The sequence below is a fragment of the Scyliorhinus torazame genome, chromosome 14, assembly GCF_047496885.1.
Source record: "Scyliorhinus torazame isolate Kashiwa2021f chromosome 14, sScyTor2.1, whole genome shotgun sequence".
In the NCBI taxonomy this organism is placed as follows: domain Eukaryota; kingdom Metazoa; phylum Chordata; class Chondrichthyes; order Carcharhiniformes; family Scyliorhinidae; genus Scyliorhinus; species Scyliorhinus torazame.
The window spans coordinates 79,579,641-79,593,535 of NC_092720.1; the positions used below are offsets into that span (position 1 = coordinate 79,579,641).

The following is a 13,895-nucleotide window of genomic DNA, read 5'->3' on the forward strand; positions in this document are numbered from 1 at the left end:
TTTGTCTTCCCAATCACTCGTTGCAACTGCGCACTAGTTTTTCGTGATTCATGTACCAGGACATCCAGATTCCTCTGGACTATAGAGTTCTGCAGTCTCTCTCCATTCAAATAATATATTACTTTTCCAATCTTCCTGCCAGTGGACAGTGCACATTTTCCCACATTATACTCCCATCAGCCAATTTCTTTGCCCATTTTCTTAACCTATCTAGTCCTTTTATAGACTCTTTACTTCCTCTTGACAACTTCCTTTCCTATCTTGGTGTCATCAACAAATTTAGTTACCATACCAAATCACTGATATGGATTGAACTGTAAATAGTTGAGGCCCCAACATTGATCCTATTGCAAACCTGTCCAATATTTTCAGTTTATGCTTAGTGGGCAAAGCCAATTAAAACCTGGCTAAGATTTTTTTTTTTTAAATGGAGATTTTTGTTAATAAATACAGAATACCCAATTATTTATTTCATTGAGTGTGGCCAATCCGTCTACCCTGCATTGTGGGGGTGAGACCCACGCACACACGAGGAGAATGTGCAAACTGCACACGACAGTGACCCGGGGGGATCGAAGCCGGGTCCTCAGCACATTAAGCAGCAGTGCTAATCACTGTGTCACCGTGCCGCCCTAAAACCTGGCTTTGATGACCAAATATTAGAAGAGTCAAACATCTGGCTCAATAATGTTTACATGTCGGTTATAAACAGAATTACTTGTCCCGGGGGTGGTGCACGAAGACCAGACAGGGTTCGTAAAAGGGAGACAACTGAATGTTAACGTGCGACGACTATTAGGGTTGATAATGATGCCCCCAGTGGAGGGGGAGGCAGAGATAGTGGCGGCAATGGACGCAGAGAAGGCATTTGATAGGGTGGAGTGGGAGTATTTATGGGAAGTGTTAAGGAGGTTTGGGTTTGGGAACGGGTTTATTCGCTGGGTTAGACTTCTTTATGGGGCACCAACGGCAAGCGTAGTTACAGGTCGACATAGATCGGAGTATTTCCGATTATATAGGGGAACAAGACAGGGATGCCCGCTGTCTCCATTGTCGTTCGCGTTGGCAATTGAACCTCTGGCCATGGCGTTGAGAGACTCCAGGAAATGGAGAGGGGTGATTAGAGGGGGAGAAGAACATCGAGTCTCGTTATACGCGGATGACCTATTGTTATACGTGTCGGACCCAGCGGGGGGGATGATCGAGGTTATGAGAATTTTGAGGAGGTTCGGGGAATTCTCGGGGTATAGGCTAAACATGGGGAAGAGTGAATTATTTGTGATACATCCAGGGGACCAGAGTAGAGAGATAGAAGGCTTACCGCTAAGGAAAGTGGAAAGAAACTTCCGATACCTGGGGATTCAGATCGCTAGGAGCTGGGGAACCTTGCACAGACTTAATTTGACACGGCTGGTAGAACAAATGGAGGAGAACTTCAAGAGGTGGGACATGCAGCCTTTATCGCTGGCGGACAGGGTGCAAGCAATTAAGATGATGGTCCTCCCGAGGTTCTTATTTGTATTTCAATGTCTCCCTATATTAATCACCAGGACCTTTTTTAATAAAATACATAGGAGCATCACGAGCTTTGTGTGGGCAGGGAAAGTTCCGAGAGTAAGGAGGGGGTTCCTTCAGCATAGTAGGGATAGAGGAGGACTGGCACTACCGAACTTGGGAGATTATTATTGGGCCGCCAATGTGGCAATGATATGTAGATGGATGATGGAGGGTGAGGGAGCGGCGTGGAAAAGACTGGAGAGAAAGTCCTGTAAAGGGACGTGTTTAGAGGCGCTGTTGACGGCACCGCTACCGCTCTCACCTAAAAAGTATACCACGAACCCGGTGGTGGCGGCAACACTGAGCATATGGGGACAGTGGAGGCGACAGAGAGGGGTGCGGGGAGCCCTGGTGGGGTCCCCAATCAGGAACAACCATAGGTTCGCCCCAGGAAGAATGGATGGAGGATTTCAGAGCTGGTACCAGTTGGGAATTAGGAAGGTAGGAGATTTATTTATAGATGGGACTTTTGCGAGCTTGGGAGCATTGGAGGAAAAGTATAAGTTACTCCGGGGAAATTTCTTGAGATATATGCAGGTGAGAGCGTTTACTAGACAACAGGTGAGGGAATTTCCGTTGCTCCCGACACAGGGGATACAGGACAGGGTGCTTTCAGGGGTGTGGGTCGGAGAGGGCAAGGTGTCAGAGATTTACAGAGAGATGAGGGAAGAGGGGGAGGAGTCGGTGGGAGAACTAAAGGGAAAGTGGGAAGAAGAATTAGGGGAGGAGATAGAAGAGGGTATGTGGGCTGATGCCCTAAGTAGGGTAAACTCCTCTTCCTCATGCGCCAGGCTTAGCCTGATTCAATTTAAGGTGCTACATAGAGCACACATAACGGGGGCAAGATTGAGCAGGTTCTTTGGAGTGGAGAACAGATGTGGGAGGTGTGGTGGGAGCCCGGCAAACCACGCACATATGTTTTGGGCGTGCCCGGCACTGGAAGGATATTGGAAGGGAGTGACGGGAGTGATCTCGCAGGTGGTGAATGCCCGGGTCAAACCAAGCTGGGGGTTAGCTCTATTTGGAGTTGCGGAAGAGCTGGGAGTGCAGGAGGCGAAAGAGGCCGATGTCGTGGCCTTTGCGTCCCTAGTAGCCCGGCGCAGGATCCTACTCATGTGGAAGGAGGCGAAACCCCCCGGACTGGAGGCCTGGGTAAATTATATGGCGGGGTTTATTAAACTGGAGCAGATAAAGTTTGCCCTGAGAGGATCGGCTCAAGGGTTCACCAGGCGGTGGCAGCCATTTCTCGACTACCTAAGGGAACGTTAGAGGGAAGACAGATGACCAGCAGCAGCAACCCAGGGGGAAGGGGGAGGGGGGGGGGGGGGGGGGGTTAGTTTAGTATAGGTCAATAGATAATGGGGTTTCGTTACTTGTGTATTGTTAAAAATTTCTATTTTGTTATCGTTCTTTTTGTTTTGTAAGAGGGAAAAATGTTGTTTAGAAAAATTTTTCAATAAAATATATATTTTTTTAAAATAAACAGAATTACTACTTCATGAAAATTCAAATAGCTCACAAACTAAGTTTAATCACAGTGATTGCACATTTCCAGCAAAACCCACGTGTTATGTTAATAAATGAACCATATGAAATGAATCTAATTAGTACACACTGCATCAAATGACTATGTTCAAGATTCACAAGGACCACGGGGAAACCTTCATTGATCTCTCCGTCGGACTGGTGGAGTACAAGCTCCCCAGGTAGGGGGTACGTTATGAGCAAAGATTAAAAGCAGGCCCAGATAAGGGCCTGGTGAGATAAGTCCTTCCAGTTAGGATTGCACTGAGACTGAGATACTGCATTATGTTGACCATTATAAATACTTGTAAATAAATCTATCTTATGTTTACGATCAATCTTGCTGCGTCATTATAGCAGATATCAGTCACATATAGAAAGTGGTATCATTAGCAATTTTTAATTTCAATCACCGAGTCAATTCTGCAAATCACATTCATGTTATCTTATGTTACCAAGCAGTTACTTACACCTTCTTTGTAGAGATGAAATGACAGGAAGGGTAATGGGAATATGTTCTATTTCTAGTCCATTTCTCGTTATATGATGTACTCTCCCTCGAAGTTGAACACTTTTTTCAATAAATCTATCAGGTATCTCTGCAGCACTAGTAAATTTGGTAAACTATAAAAAGAAAAATGGTCACAAGAATTTTTGTTTTTGATCCAACTATTATTTCATACTCAAGAAGTTACCCTGTGGAAACTTAAAACCATAACTTTACTTTGTATATACAAGGAAATTAATTGCAAAACCATAATAAGCAAGTGTAATTTTGTAAACTTATTAGATCTTCCATGATTTTGTTTAACATTACATCATACAGTGGAGTGCAATCATCTGATTTCAAATGTTTAAATGTGCAGCATTTTAGGGTCATGAAGGTCTAACCTGCATTAAGTAAAACAGATCCTGAGGTCACTCGAATCAATGCTTCTTTGGTGAGGAAACTTTGCAGATGAAATGCATTCATTGGTTAGGGATTAGGCTATAGATCAGAAAATGTCAAAACTTCAAGACTGTTTTACAGCTAGAGCAAAGTTATGTGTTGACTATGATAGCTGTTTGCTCCCCTTGTATTATTTTTTTAATGGATTAATAGTGCTTCACCTAGGGCAGCATGGTGGTGCAGTGGTTAGCACTGATGCCACACAGCGCCAAGGACCCGGGTTCAATCTTGGTCCCAGGTCACTGTCCATGTGGAGTTTGCGCATTCTCCCTGTGTCTGCGTGGGTCTCACCCCCACAACCCAAAAAGATGTGCAGGATAGGTGGATTGGCACCGCTAAATTGCCCCTTGATTGGAAAACAACATTTGGGTACTCTAAATTATAAAGAAAAATAGTGGTTCACCTATAATTTTGCTCCCATCAATTCAATTGATGTTGTTGATGGCAAAATTTTGGTACAGTTTAAGGCACAATGAATTAGTTAAGAGCTGCATTCAAGCAGACTTGTCATTTCAATGCTATAAATAAACATCAATTCTCTCAAACTGTAATTTATTTGTTCTTTGTTGATTGGAATGTGATCAGTTTCACAAAACAGCTAGCATGCTGCAAGTATTTTTTTGTTAAGGTGTAGATGAAAGTCACTGGAGTGACATATATGGACATACTGACAACATTTCTTTGCTGTATTAATAAAAAGTTTCTGTGATGCTGCTCAAAGGAATTGCTCTTTCAGAAGGGCAGGAACATAATGATGCAATGCACAATATATTAGGCTGAGTCTAGGCCCCCATATCTGAAAGCCACATATGGAATTGGTTTACAATTTGGAGTTCAGATTATAGATTAGAACACGGTTTTGTTTTTGATAAGGTTAATTAAAAATCTGCATTTTGATTCCAGTATAAATCATACAACAATCTCGGTCTGCTTTCATGAGGTTTCTCACTTTCTGGCATGATATTGGTTCCAGAAATGTATTTTATGTAATGAAAATGAAGTATTCAGTGTGGCACAGTGATGCAGTGGTTAGCACTGCTGCCATGGTAAATTGCCTCTTAATGGAAAAAAATGGGATACTCTAAATGTATTAAAAAAAGAAAAGGAAGGATTCATAAACATTGTCGATTTTCCTTTTACTCTCTTCTCCCAAGGGCTCATTGTTCGTGTTCGTCCTACAGAAACTCACTGGGGTGGCAATCATTTAGGAGTGCCAAGTTATACAATTACAGAAGATCATGACCCTGTCCTCACCCGTCACAGAAGGTACCAATCGGAAACACCTGGCTGGTCTCCCATATTCTATGCTCTAAACTGGTCATCAAAAACTCTGCATGCCTGTGTCTTAACTCGTTTCAAGCCCCATTCACCTTTCAACCTTGTGCTCATTGACCTACATTGGCTCTCAGCCAAGAATACCCCAATTGTAAAATTCTCAATATTCTAATCAAAGCCATTCATGACTATGTCTCTTCCTGTATCTATTGCCTCCTCCAGCCCTACAATCCTCCAAGATCTCTTTGCTCTTTCAATTCTGGTGTCTTGCAAATTCCTGATTTTAATTGTTCTGCTATTGGCAGCTGTGCTTTAACTGCTTGGACCATGAGCTCTGGAATTCCCTACCAAAACGTAAAATCATAGAATTGCTACAGTGCGTCGAACCTGCACCAACCCTCTGAAAGAGCACCCTACCTAGGCCCAAACCCCACATTATCCCCGTAACCCAACCTAGGGCCAATTTAGCATAGCCAATCCACTTAACCTGCACATCTTTAGACTGTTTGTGGAAACTGGAGCACCTGGAGGAATCCCACGCAGACACAGGGAGAAAGTACAAACTCCACACAGCCACACAAGGTTGGAATCGAACCCGGGTCTCTAGCGCTGTGAGGCAGCAGTGCCCCTGTGCCACGGTGCTTGGTAAAACCAATCCTGTAAATTAATAAAAACCCCAGCCTCAACAATTTATATTGTGCATTTATATTGTTTCTTTAAGATAATAAAATGTCTCCTAGTGCTTCATGGGAAAGTTAACAAAGAAAATTTAGCATTGAGACATGCAGGGAGATATTATTACAAATTGTCCAGATAAACGTACTATATAATTTGTTGAGGCTTTGGTTTTTATTCATTTACAGGATGTAGGTGTCGCTGATTAGGCCAACATTTATTGCCCATCCCTAGTTGCCCATCAGGTGGTGAGTTGCCTTCTTGAACCACTGCAGTCCTTGAGGTGTAGATACACCCACTGTGCTGTTAGGGAGGGAGTTCCAGCGTGTTGCCCCAGCGACAGTGAAGGGACGGCGATATATTCCAGGCCGGGTGGTGAGTGACTAGGAGAGGATCCTCCAGGTGATGGGGTTCCCAAATATCTGCTGCTCTTGTCCTCCTAGATGGTAGTGGTCGTGGGTTTGGGGAACCTTGGTGAGTTACAGCAGTGCATCTTGTAGATGGTACCACACGGCTGCCAATGTTTGTCAGTGGTGGAGGGTTGAAATGTTTGTAGAAGGAGGAGCAATCAAGCGGACTGATTTTCCTGGATGGCGTCAAGCTTATTGGAGCTGCACTCACCCAGGCAAGTAGTGAGTATTCCATTAAACTCCTGACTTGTGCCTTATGGAGGGTGGAAAGGCTTTGGGGGTTCAGGAGGTGAGTTACTCGCCGTAGGATTCCTAACCTTTGACCTGCTTTGGTAGCCACAGTATTAATATGGCTAGTCCAGATCTGTTTTTGATAAATGGTAACCCCCGGATGTTGATTGTGGGGGATTCAGCGATGGTAATAACATTGAATGTCAAGGGGCGGTGGTTAGATCCTCTCTTGTAGGAGATGATCATTGTCTGGCACTTGTCTGGTGCGAATGTAACTTGCCACTTGCTGCATTTGGACATGGTCTTGCTGCATTTGGACACAGACCGCTTCATTATTTGAGGAGTCGTAAATGGTGCTAAACATTGTGCAGTCATCCGCAAACATTGCCATTTCTGACCTTATGATGGAACGGAGGTCATTGATGAAGCAGCTGAAGATGGGCCTAGGACACTATGCTGAGGAACTCCTTCAGTGCCTGGAGCGGAGATGATTGACCTCCAACAACCATAACCATCCTCCTTTATGCCAGGAATGACTCCAACCAGCGGAGAGGTCCCCCCCCCCCCCCGCCCTCGATTCCCATTGATTCCAGTTTTGCGAGGGCTTCTTGATGCCATACTCGGTCAAATGCTGCCTTGATGTCAAAGGCAGTCACTCTCCTCTCACCTCTGGCATTCAGCTCTTTTGTCCACGTTTGTAATGAGGTCAGGAGCTCAGTGACCCTGGCAGATCCCAAAATGAGCGTCAGTGAGCAGATTATTGCTGAGTAAGTGCCACTTGATAGCACTGTTGATGACTCTTTCCATCACTTTTCTGATGATGGAGAGTAGACTGATATGGTGGTAACTGGTTGGGTTGGATTTAGAACATAGAACGATACAGCGCAGTACAGGCCCTTCGGCCCACGATGTTGCACCGACATGGGAAGTCAAAAAACAAAAGCCATCTAACTATATACACTATGCCATTATCATCCATATGCTTATCCAATAAACTTTTAAATGCCCTCAATGTTGGCGAGTTCACTACTGTTGCAGGTAGGGCATTCCACGGCCTCACCATTCTTTGCGTAAAGAACCTACCTCTGACCTCTGTCCTATATCTATTACCCCTCAGTTTAAGGCTACGTCCCCTCGTGCTAGCCATTTCCATCCGCGGGAGACAACTCTCACTGTCCACCCTATCTAACCCTCTGATCATTTTGTATGCCTCTATTAAGTCTCCTCTTAACCTTCTTCTCTCTAACGAAAACAACCTCAAGTCCATCAGCCTTTCCTCATAAGAGTTTCCCTCCATACCAGGCAACATCCTGGTAAATCTCCTCTGCACCCGTTCCAAAGCTTCCACGTCCTTCCTATAATGAGGTGACCAGAACTGTACGCAATACTCCAAATGCGGCTGTACCAGAGTTTTGTACAGCTGCAACATGACCTCATGACTCCGGAACTCAATCTCTCTACCAAAAAGGCCAACACACCATAGGCCTTCTTCACAACCCTATCAACCAGGGTGGCAACTTTCAGGGATCTATGTACATGGACACCGAGATCCCTCTGCTCATCCACACTTCCAAGAATTTTACCATTAGCCAAATATTCCGCATTCCTGTTATTCGTCCTGTTCTTGTGTACAGGACACAGCTGGGCAATTTTCCACATAGCCGGGTAGATGCCAGTGTTGTAGCTGTACTGGAACAGCTTGGAGGCAATTTCTGGAGCACAGGTCTTCAGTACTATTGCCGGGATATCAGGGCCCATTGCGTTTGCAATATCCAGTGCTTTCAGCCGTTTCTTTATATCACGTGGAGTGAATCGTATTGACTGAAGACTGCCATCCATGATGCTGGGGACCTCCTGAGGAGTCGGAAATAGATCATTCACTCGGCATTTCTGGCTGGAGATTGTTGCGAATGCCTCAGTCTTGTCTTTTGCATATATGTGCTGGCCTGCTCCATCTTTGAGAATGGGGATATTTGTGGAGCCTCCTACTCCAGTGAGTTGTTTAATTGTCCACCACCATTCGCGACTGGATGTGGCAGGACTAAAGAGTTTAGCTCTGATACGTTCATTGTGCAATCGCTTAGCTCTGTCTATAACTTGCTGCTTATGCTGTTTGGCACACATGTAGTCCGGTGTTGTAACTTCACCACATTGACATCTCATTTTCCGGTATAAGAACATAAGAACTCGGAGCAGGAGTAGGACATCTGGCCCTTCGAACCTGCTCCACCATTCAATGAGATCATGGCTGATCTTTTGTGGACTCAGCTCCACATTCCCGCCTGAACACTATGATGGGTATGCCTGATGTTGCTCCTGACATGCTCTCCTGCACTCTTCATTGAACCAGGGTTCATCCCCTGGCTTGGTTTTAATGGTAGAGTGGGGATATGCTGATCCATGAGGTTTCAGATTGTGGTTGAATACAATTCTGTTGCTGATGGCTCACAGCACCTCATGGATGCTCAGTCTTGAGTTGCTAGATCTGTTCAAAGTCTATCCCATTTAGCTCAGTGGTAGTGCCACACAACACATTGGAGGGTATCTTCAATGTGTCTCCACAAGGAGTGTTCAGTGGTCACTTCTACCGATACTGCCATGGACAGATGCATCTGCAGCAGGCAGATTGGTGAGGATGGGGTCAAGTATGTTTTTCTCTCTGGTTGGTTCCCTCACCACCTGCTGCAGTCCCAGTCTAGCAGCTACGTCCTTTAGGACCCGGCCAGCTAGGTCTGTGGTGGTACTACCAAGCCACTCTTGGTGATGGACATTGAAGTCCCCCACCCAGAGCATATTCTGCACCCTTGCCACCCTCAGTGCTCCCTCCAAGTGGTGTTCAACATGAAGGAGTACTGATTCATCAGCTGATGATGGCCGGTACGTGGTAATCAAAAGGTATCCTTGCCCATGTTTAACCTGACACCATGAGATTTCATGGGGTCCAGAGTTGATGTTCAGGACTCCCGGGACAACTCCCTCCCAACTGTATACCACTGTGCCGCCCCCTCTGCTGGCAGGAATGGTGATAGTAGTGTCTGGGACATTGTCTGTAAGGTATGATTCTGTGAGTATGACAATGTCAGGTTGTTGCTTAACTAATCTGTGAGAGTGGGCAGCATGTGGCGCAGTGGATAGCACCGGGACTGCGGCACGGAGGGCCCAGGTTCGAATCCCAGCCCTGGGTCACCGTCCGTGTGGAGTTTGCACATTCTCCCCATGTCTGCGTGGGTTTCACCCCCACAACCCAAAGATGTGCAGGTCAGGTGGATTGGCCATGCTAAATTGTCCCTTAATTGGAAAAAAAAATAATTGAACAAAGAACAAATTACAGCACAGGAACAGGCCCTTCGGCCCTCCCAGCCTGCGCCAATCCAGATCCTTTATCTAAACCTGTCTTCTATTTTCCAAGGATCTACTTCCCTCTGTTCCCCGCCCGTTCATATATTGGTCTAGATGCATCTTAAATGATGCTATCGTGCCCGCCTCTACCACCTCCGCTGGCAAGGCGTTCCAGGCATCCACCACCCTCTGCATAAGAAACCTTCCACGCACATCTCCCTTAAACTTTCCCCCTCTCACCTTGAAATCGTGACCCCTTGTAATTGACACCCCCACTCTTGGAAAAAGCTTGTTGCTATCCACCCTGTCCATACCTCTCATAATTTTGTAGACCTCAATCAGGTCCCCCCTCAACCTCTGTCTTTCCAACGAAAACAATCCTAATCTACTCAACCTTTCTTCATAGCTAGCATCCTCCATACCAGGCAACATCCTGGTGAACCTCCTCTGCACCTTCTCTAAAGTATCCACATCCTTCTGGTAATGTGGTGACCAGAACTGCCCGCAGTATTCCAAATGTGGCCTAACCAAAGTCCTATACAACTGTAACATGACCTGCCGACTCTTGTACTCAATACCCCGTCCGATGAAGGCAAGCATGCTGTATGCCTTCTTGACCACTATCGACCTGCGTTGCCACCTTCAGGGTACAATGGACCTGAACTCCCAGATCTCTCTGCACACCAATTTTCCCCAGGACTCTTCCATTGACCGTTAGTCCGCTCTTGAATTAGATCTTCCAAAATGCTTGGATTGAACTCCACCTGCCATTTCTCTGCCCAACTCTCCAATCTATCTATATTTTGCTGTATTCTCGGACAGTCATCCTCGCTATCTGCAACTCCACCAATCTTAGTATCATCTGCAAACTTGCTAATCAGACCACCTATACCTTAGTCCAGATCATTTATGTATATCACAAACAAGTGGTCCGAGCACAGATCCCTGTGGAACACCACTAGTCACCTTTCTCCATTTTGAGACACTCCCTTCCACCACTACTCTATGTCTCCTGTTGCCCAACCAGTTCTTTATCCATCTAGCTAGTACACCCTGAACCCCATACGACTTCACTTTTTCCATCAACCTGCCATGGGAAACTTTATCAAGAGCCTTACTGACGTCCATGTATATGACATCTACAGCCCTGCCCTCATCAATTAACTTTGTCACAATTGGGTACTCTAAATATATTTTAAAAAACTAATCTGTGAGACAGCTCTCCCAACTTTGGCACAAGCCCCCAGATGTTAATAAGGAGGACTTTGCAGGGTCGGGAGGGCTCAGTTTAGCGTTTTAGTTTCCAGTGCCTGGTTCGATTCTTTTTGTTTTTTTGTAGCGGTTGAATACAACTGAGTGGCTTGCTAGGCCAGTTAAGAGGGCATTTAAGAGTCAACCACATTGCTGTGGATTTGGAGTCACATGTAGGGTCAAGCCAGGTAAGGATGACAGATTTCCTTCCCTAAAAGACATTAATGAACCAGATGGGGTTTTACAACAATCAAGAATCGTTTCATGGTCATCATTAGACTTTTAATTGCCGATATTTTATTGAGGTTAAATTCCATAACCTGCCATGGTGGGATTCGAACCCGGGTTCCCAGATTATTATCCCGAGTCTCTGGATTACTAGTCCAGCAACAATACCGCTATGCCACCACCTCCCTTGCTGCATTTGGACATGGACTGCTTCATTATCTGTGGAGTTGCGAATGGTGAACAATTGTGCAGTCATCCACAAACATTCCCCACTTCTGACCTTATGATAGAAGGGAGGTCATTGATGAAGCAGCTGAAGCTTGGGCTTTGGACACTACCCTGAGCAACTCCTGCAGTGATGTCCTTGAGCTGAAATTACTTACTTCCAACCATCTTCCATTGTGCCAGGTATGACTATAACCAGCGGAGTTTTCCCCGATTCCGATTGACTCGTTTAGCTAGGGCTCTTTGATGCCATACTCGCACAAATGCTGCCTTGATGTCAAGGGCAGTCACTCTCACCTCACCTCTGGCATTCAGCTCTTTTGTCCATGTTTGAACCTAAGCTGTAATGAGGTTAGGATGTGAGAGACCCTGACGGAACCCAAAACTGAGCGTCCGTGAGCAGGTTATTGCTGAGTAAGTGCCGCTTGATAGCACTGTTGATGACTCCTTCCATCACTTTGCTGATGATGGAGAGTAGGACGGTAATTGGCTCAGTTGGATTTGTACTATTCTTGTGTATAGGATACAGCTGGGCAATTTTCCACATTGCAGTGTAGATGCCGGTAGTGTAGGTGTACTGGAACAGCTTAGCTAGGGGTGTGGCAAGTACTGCAGCACAAATCTTCCGTACTCTTGCCAGGATATTGTCAGGGGCTATAGCCTTTGCCGTAACCAATGCCTTCAGCTGTTTCTTAATATCACGTGGAGTGAATTATATTGGCCGAAGACTGACATTTGTGATGCTGGAGACCTCCGAATGAGACAGAGATGGATCATCCACTCGGCACTTCTGGCTGAAGCTTGCTGCAAAAGCCTCAGCCTTGTCTTTTGCACATATATGTTGGGCTCCTCTATCATTGAGGATGGGGATGTTTGTGGAGCCTCCTCCCCCAGTGAGTTGTTTAATTATCCACCACCATTCACAGCTGAAATGTGGCAGGACTACGGAGCTTAGATCTGATGTATTCATTGTGAAATTGCTTAGCTCTGTCTATAACTTGCTTCTTATGCTCTTTGGCACACAAGTAGTCCTGTGTTGTAGCTTCACCAGGTTGACACCTCATTTTTAGGTATGCCTGATGTTGCACCCGACATGTTCTCCTGCACTCTTCATTGACCTAGGGTTGATCCCCTGGCTTGGTGTTAACGGTAGAGTGGGGTTATGCCAGGTCATGAGGTTGCAGATTGTTGTTGAATACAATTCTGCTTCTGCTGATGGCCCACATGGATGCCCTGTCTAGAGTTGCTAGATCTGTTGGAAGTCTATCCCATTTAGCCTAGTGGTAGTGCCACACACTATGGAGGGTATCCTCAATTTGAAGACGAAGAAAGTATATAACATTTAGCAAGTCAGGAATGTTTGTTTCAGTCAGGGACTTGAAATATTAGAAGTTGATTTCTTAACGAGCTGTTGTAGCTGAACAATTACTAATCATAGGTGGAGAAATGTATGTATGTCTTCGCAGGTCCCAACTCACTCACGTCTGAATTCCGAATGGCTAACTGGGTAAGCAAAAAAGACACTTTGCCCGGTTTCATGGTGCAGGAGGGAAGTTGAGCGAGAGAGAAAAGATCCCTTGGAGAAATCGACGGCCACATCAAACTCAAGGGTCACTTACTAGTCTGATGCTTCTGGCAAACATCACAACGCCGACAACTGCCAGGCCCGTGCTGAGGTTCTGCAAAAAAAACAAACAAACGGTGCTCACTATGTTGTTTTATTGAACCGCGGCGTCTTCCCTTCAAAGCCCAAATGTCACCAGCCACCACGGCCGACAGTTCGGCCATTTTTCTCCTGTTAAAACATTGGAGCAGCGGGACTCCCTGACTGGAAAGTGAGAGAACCGCAACGGCCCCGTACCTGCACCGCGCGAATGTGTTCATCCGCAAACTGCCCCAGCTGGCTGAGGTACCCGCCCAGCACATTGCTGCCCTGCTCCGGCATCAGCGCAGCAAGGGATTCATAACATAACCGAAACCCCGCCCCGCCCGGCAACATTGGTGCATCAGTTAAAACATCCCCCACCTTGCTGTGCGCGCAGGGCCGGGGGCGCCTCTTACACATTGTTCACACACTTGGCTGCCCACATGAGGGATTACTCTGAAAAACAAACAAGGAAGTCAGCAGGAATACCATACCCATGGGAGATGTATGTCTTCTTCATTTTCTGGGCGTGGGCATAACTGGCATTGAGCTGTCCTCCAACCGGTGTTGACTCTGACAAAGAATC

The 13,895-nt window shown here is 45.9% G+C and overlaps 1 protein-coding gene across 1 annotated transcript in view; it reads right to left on the bottom strand.

The window, feature by feature from the left end:
• The window catches only part of c18h3orf33 (c18h3orf33 homolog (H. sapiens)), a 50,915-nt gene extending 37,272 nt beyond the window's left edge, over positions 1-13,643 (bottom strand). The window contains exons 1-3 of the mRNA XM_072474404.1: positions 13,526-13,643; positions 13,284-13,343; positions 3,552-3,705 (exon numbers count right to left, since the gene is read on the bottom strand). Coding sequence (XP_072330505.1) covers positions 3,552-3,705; positions 13,284-13,343; positions 13,526-13,609 — 298 coding nt within the window. The 5' untranslated portion in view covers positions 13,610-13,643. The remainder of the gene's footprint in view (positions 1-3,551; positions 3,706-13,283; positions 13,344-13,525) is intronic.
• Positions 13,644-13,895: the final 252 nt, after the last annotated feature.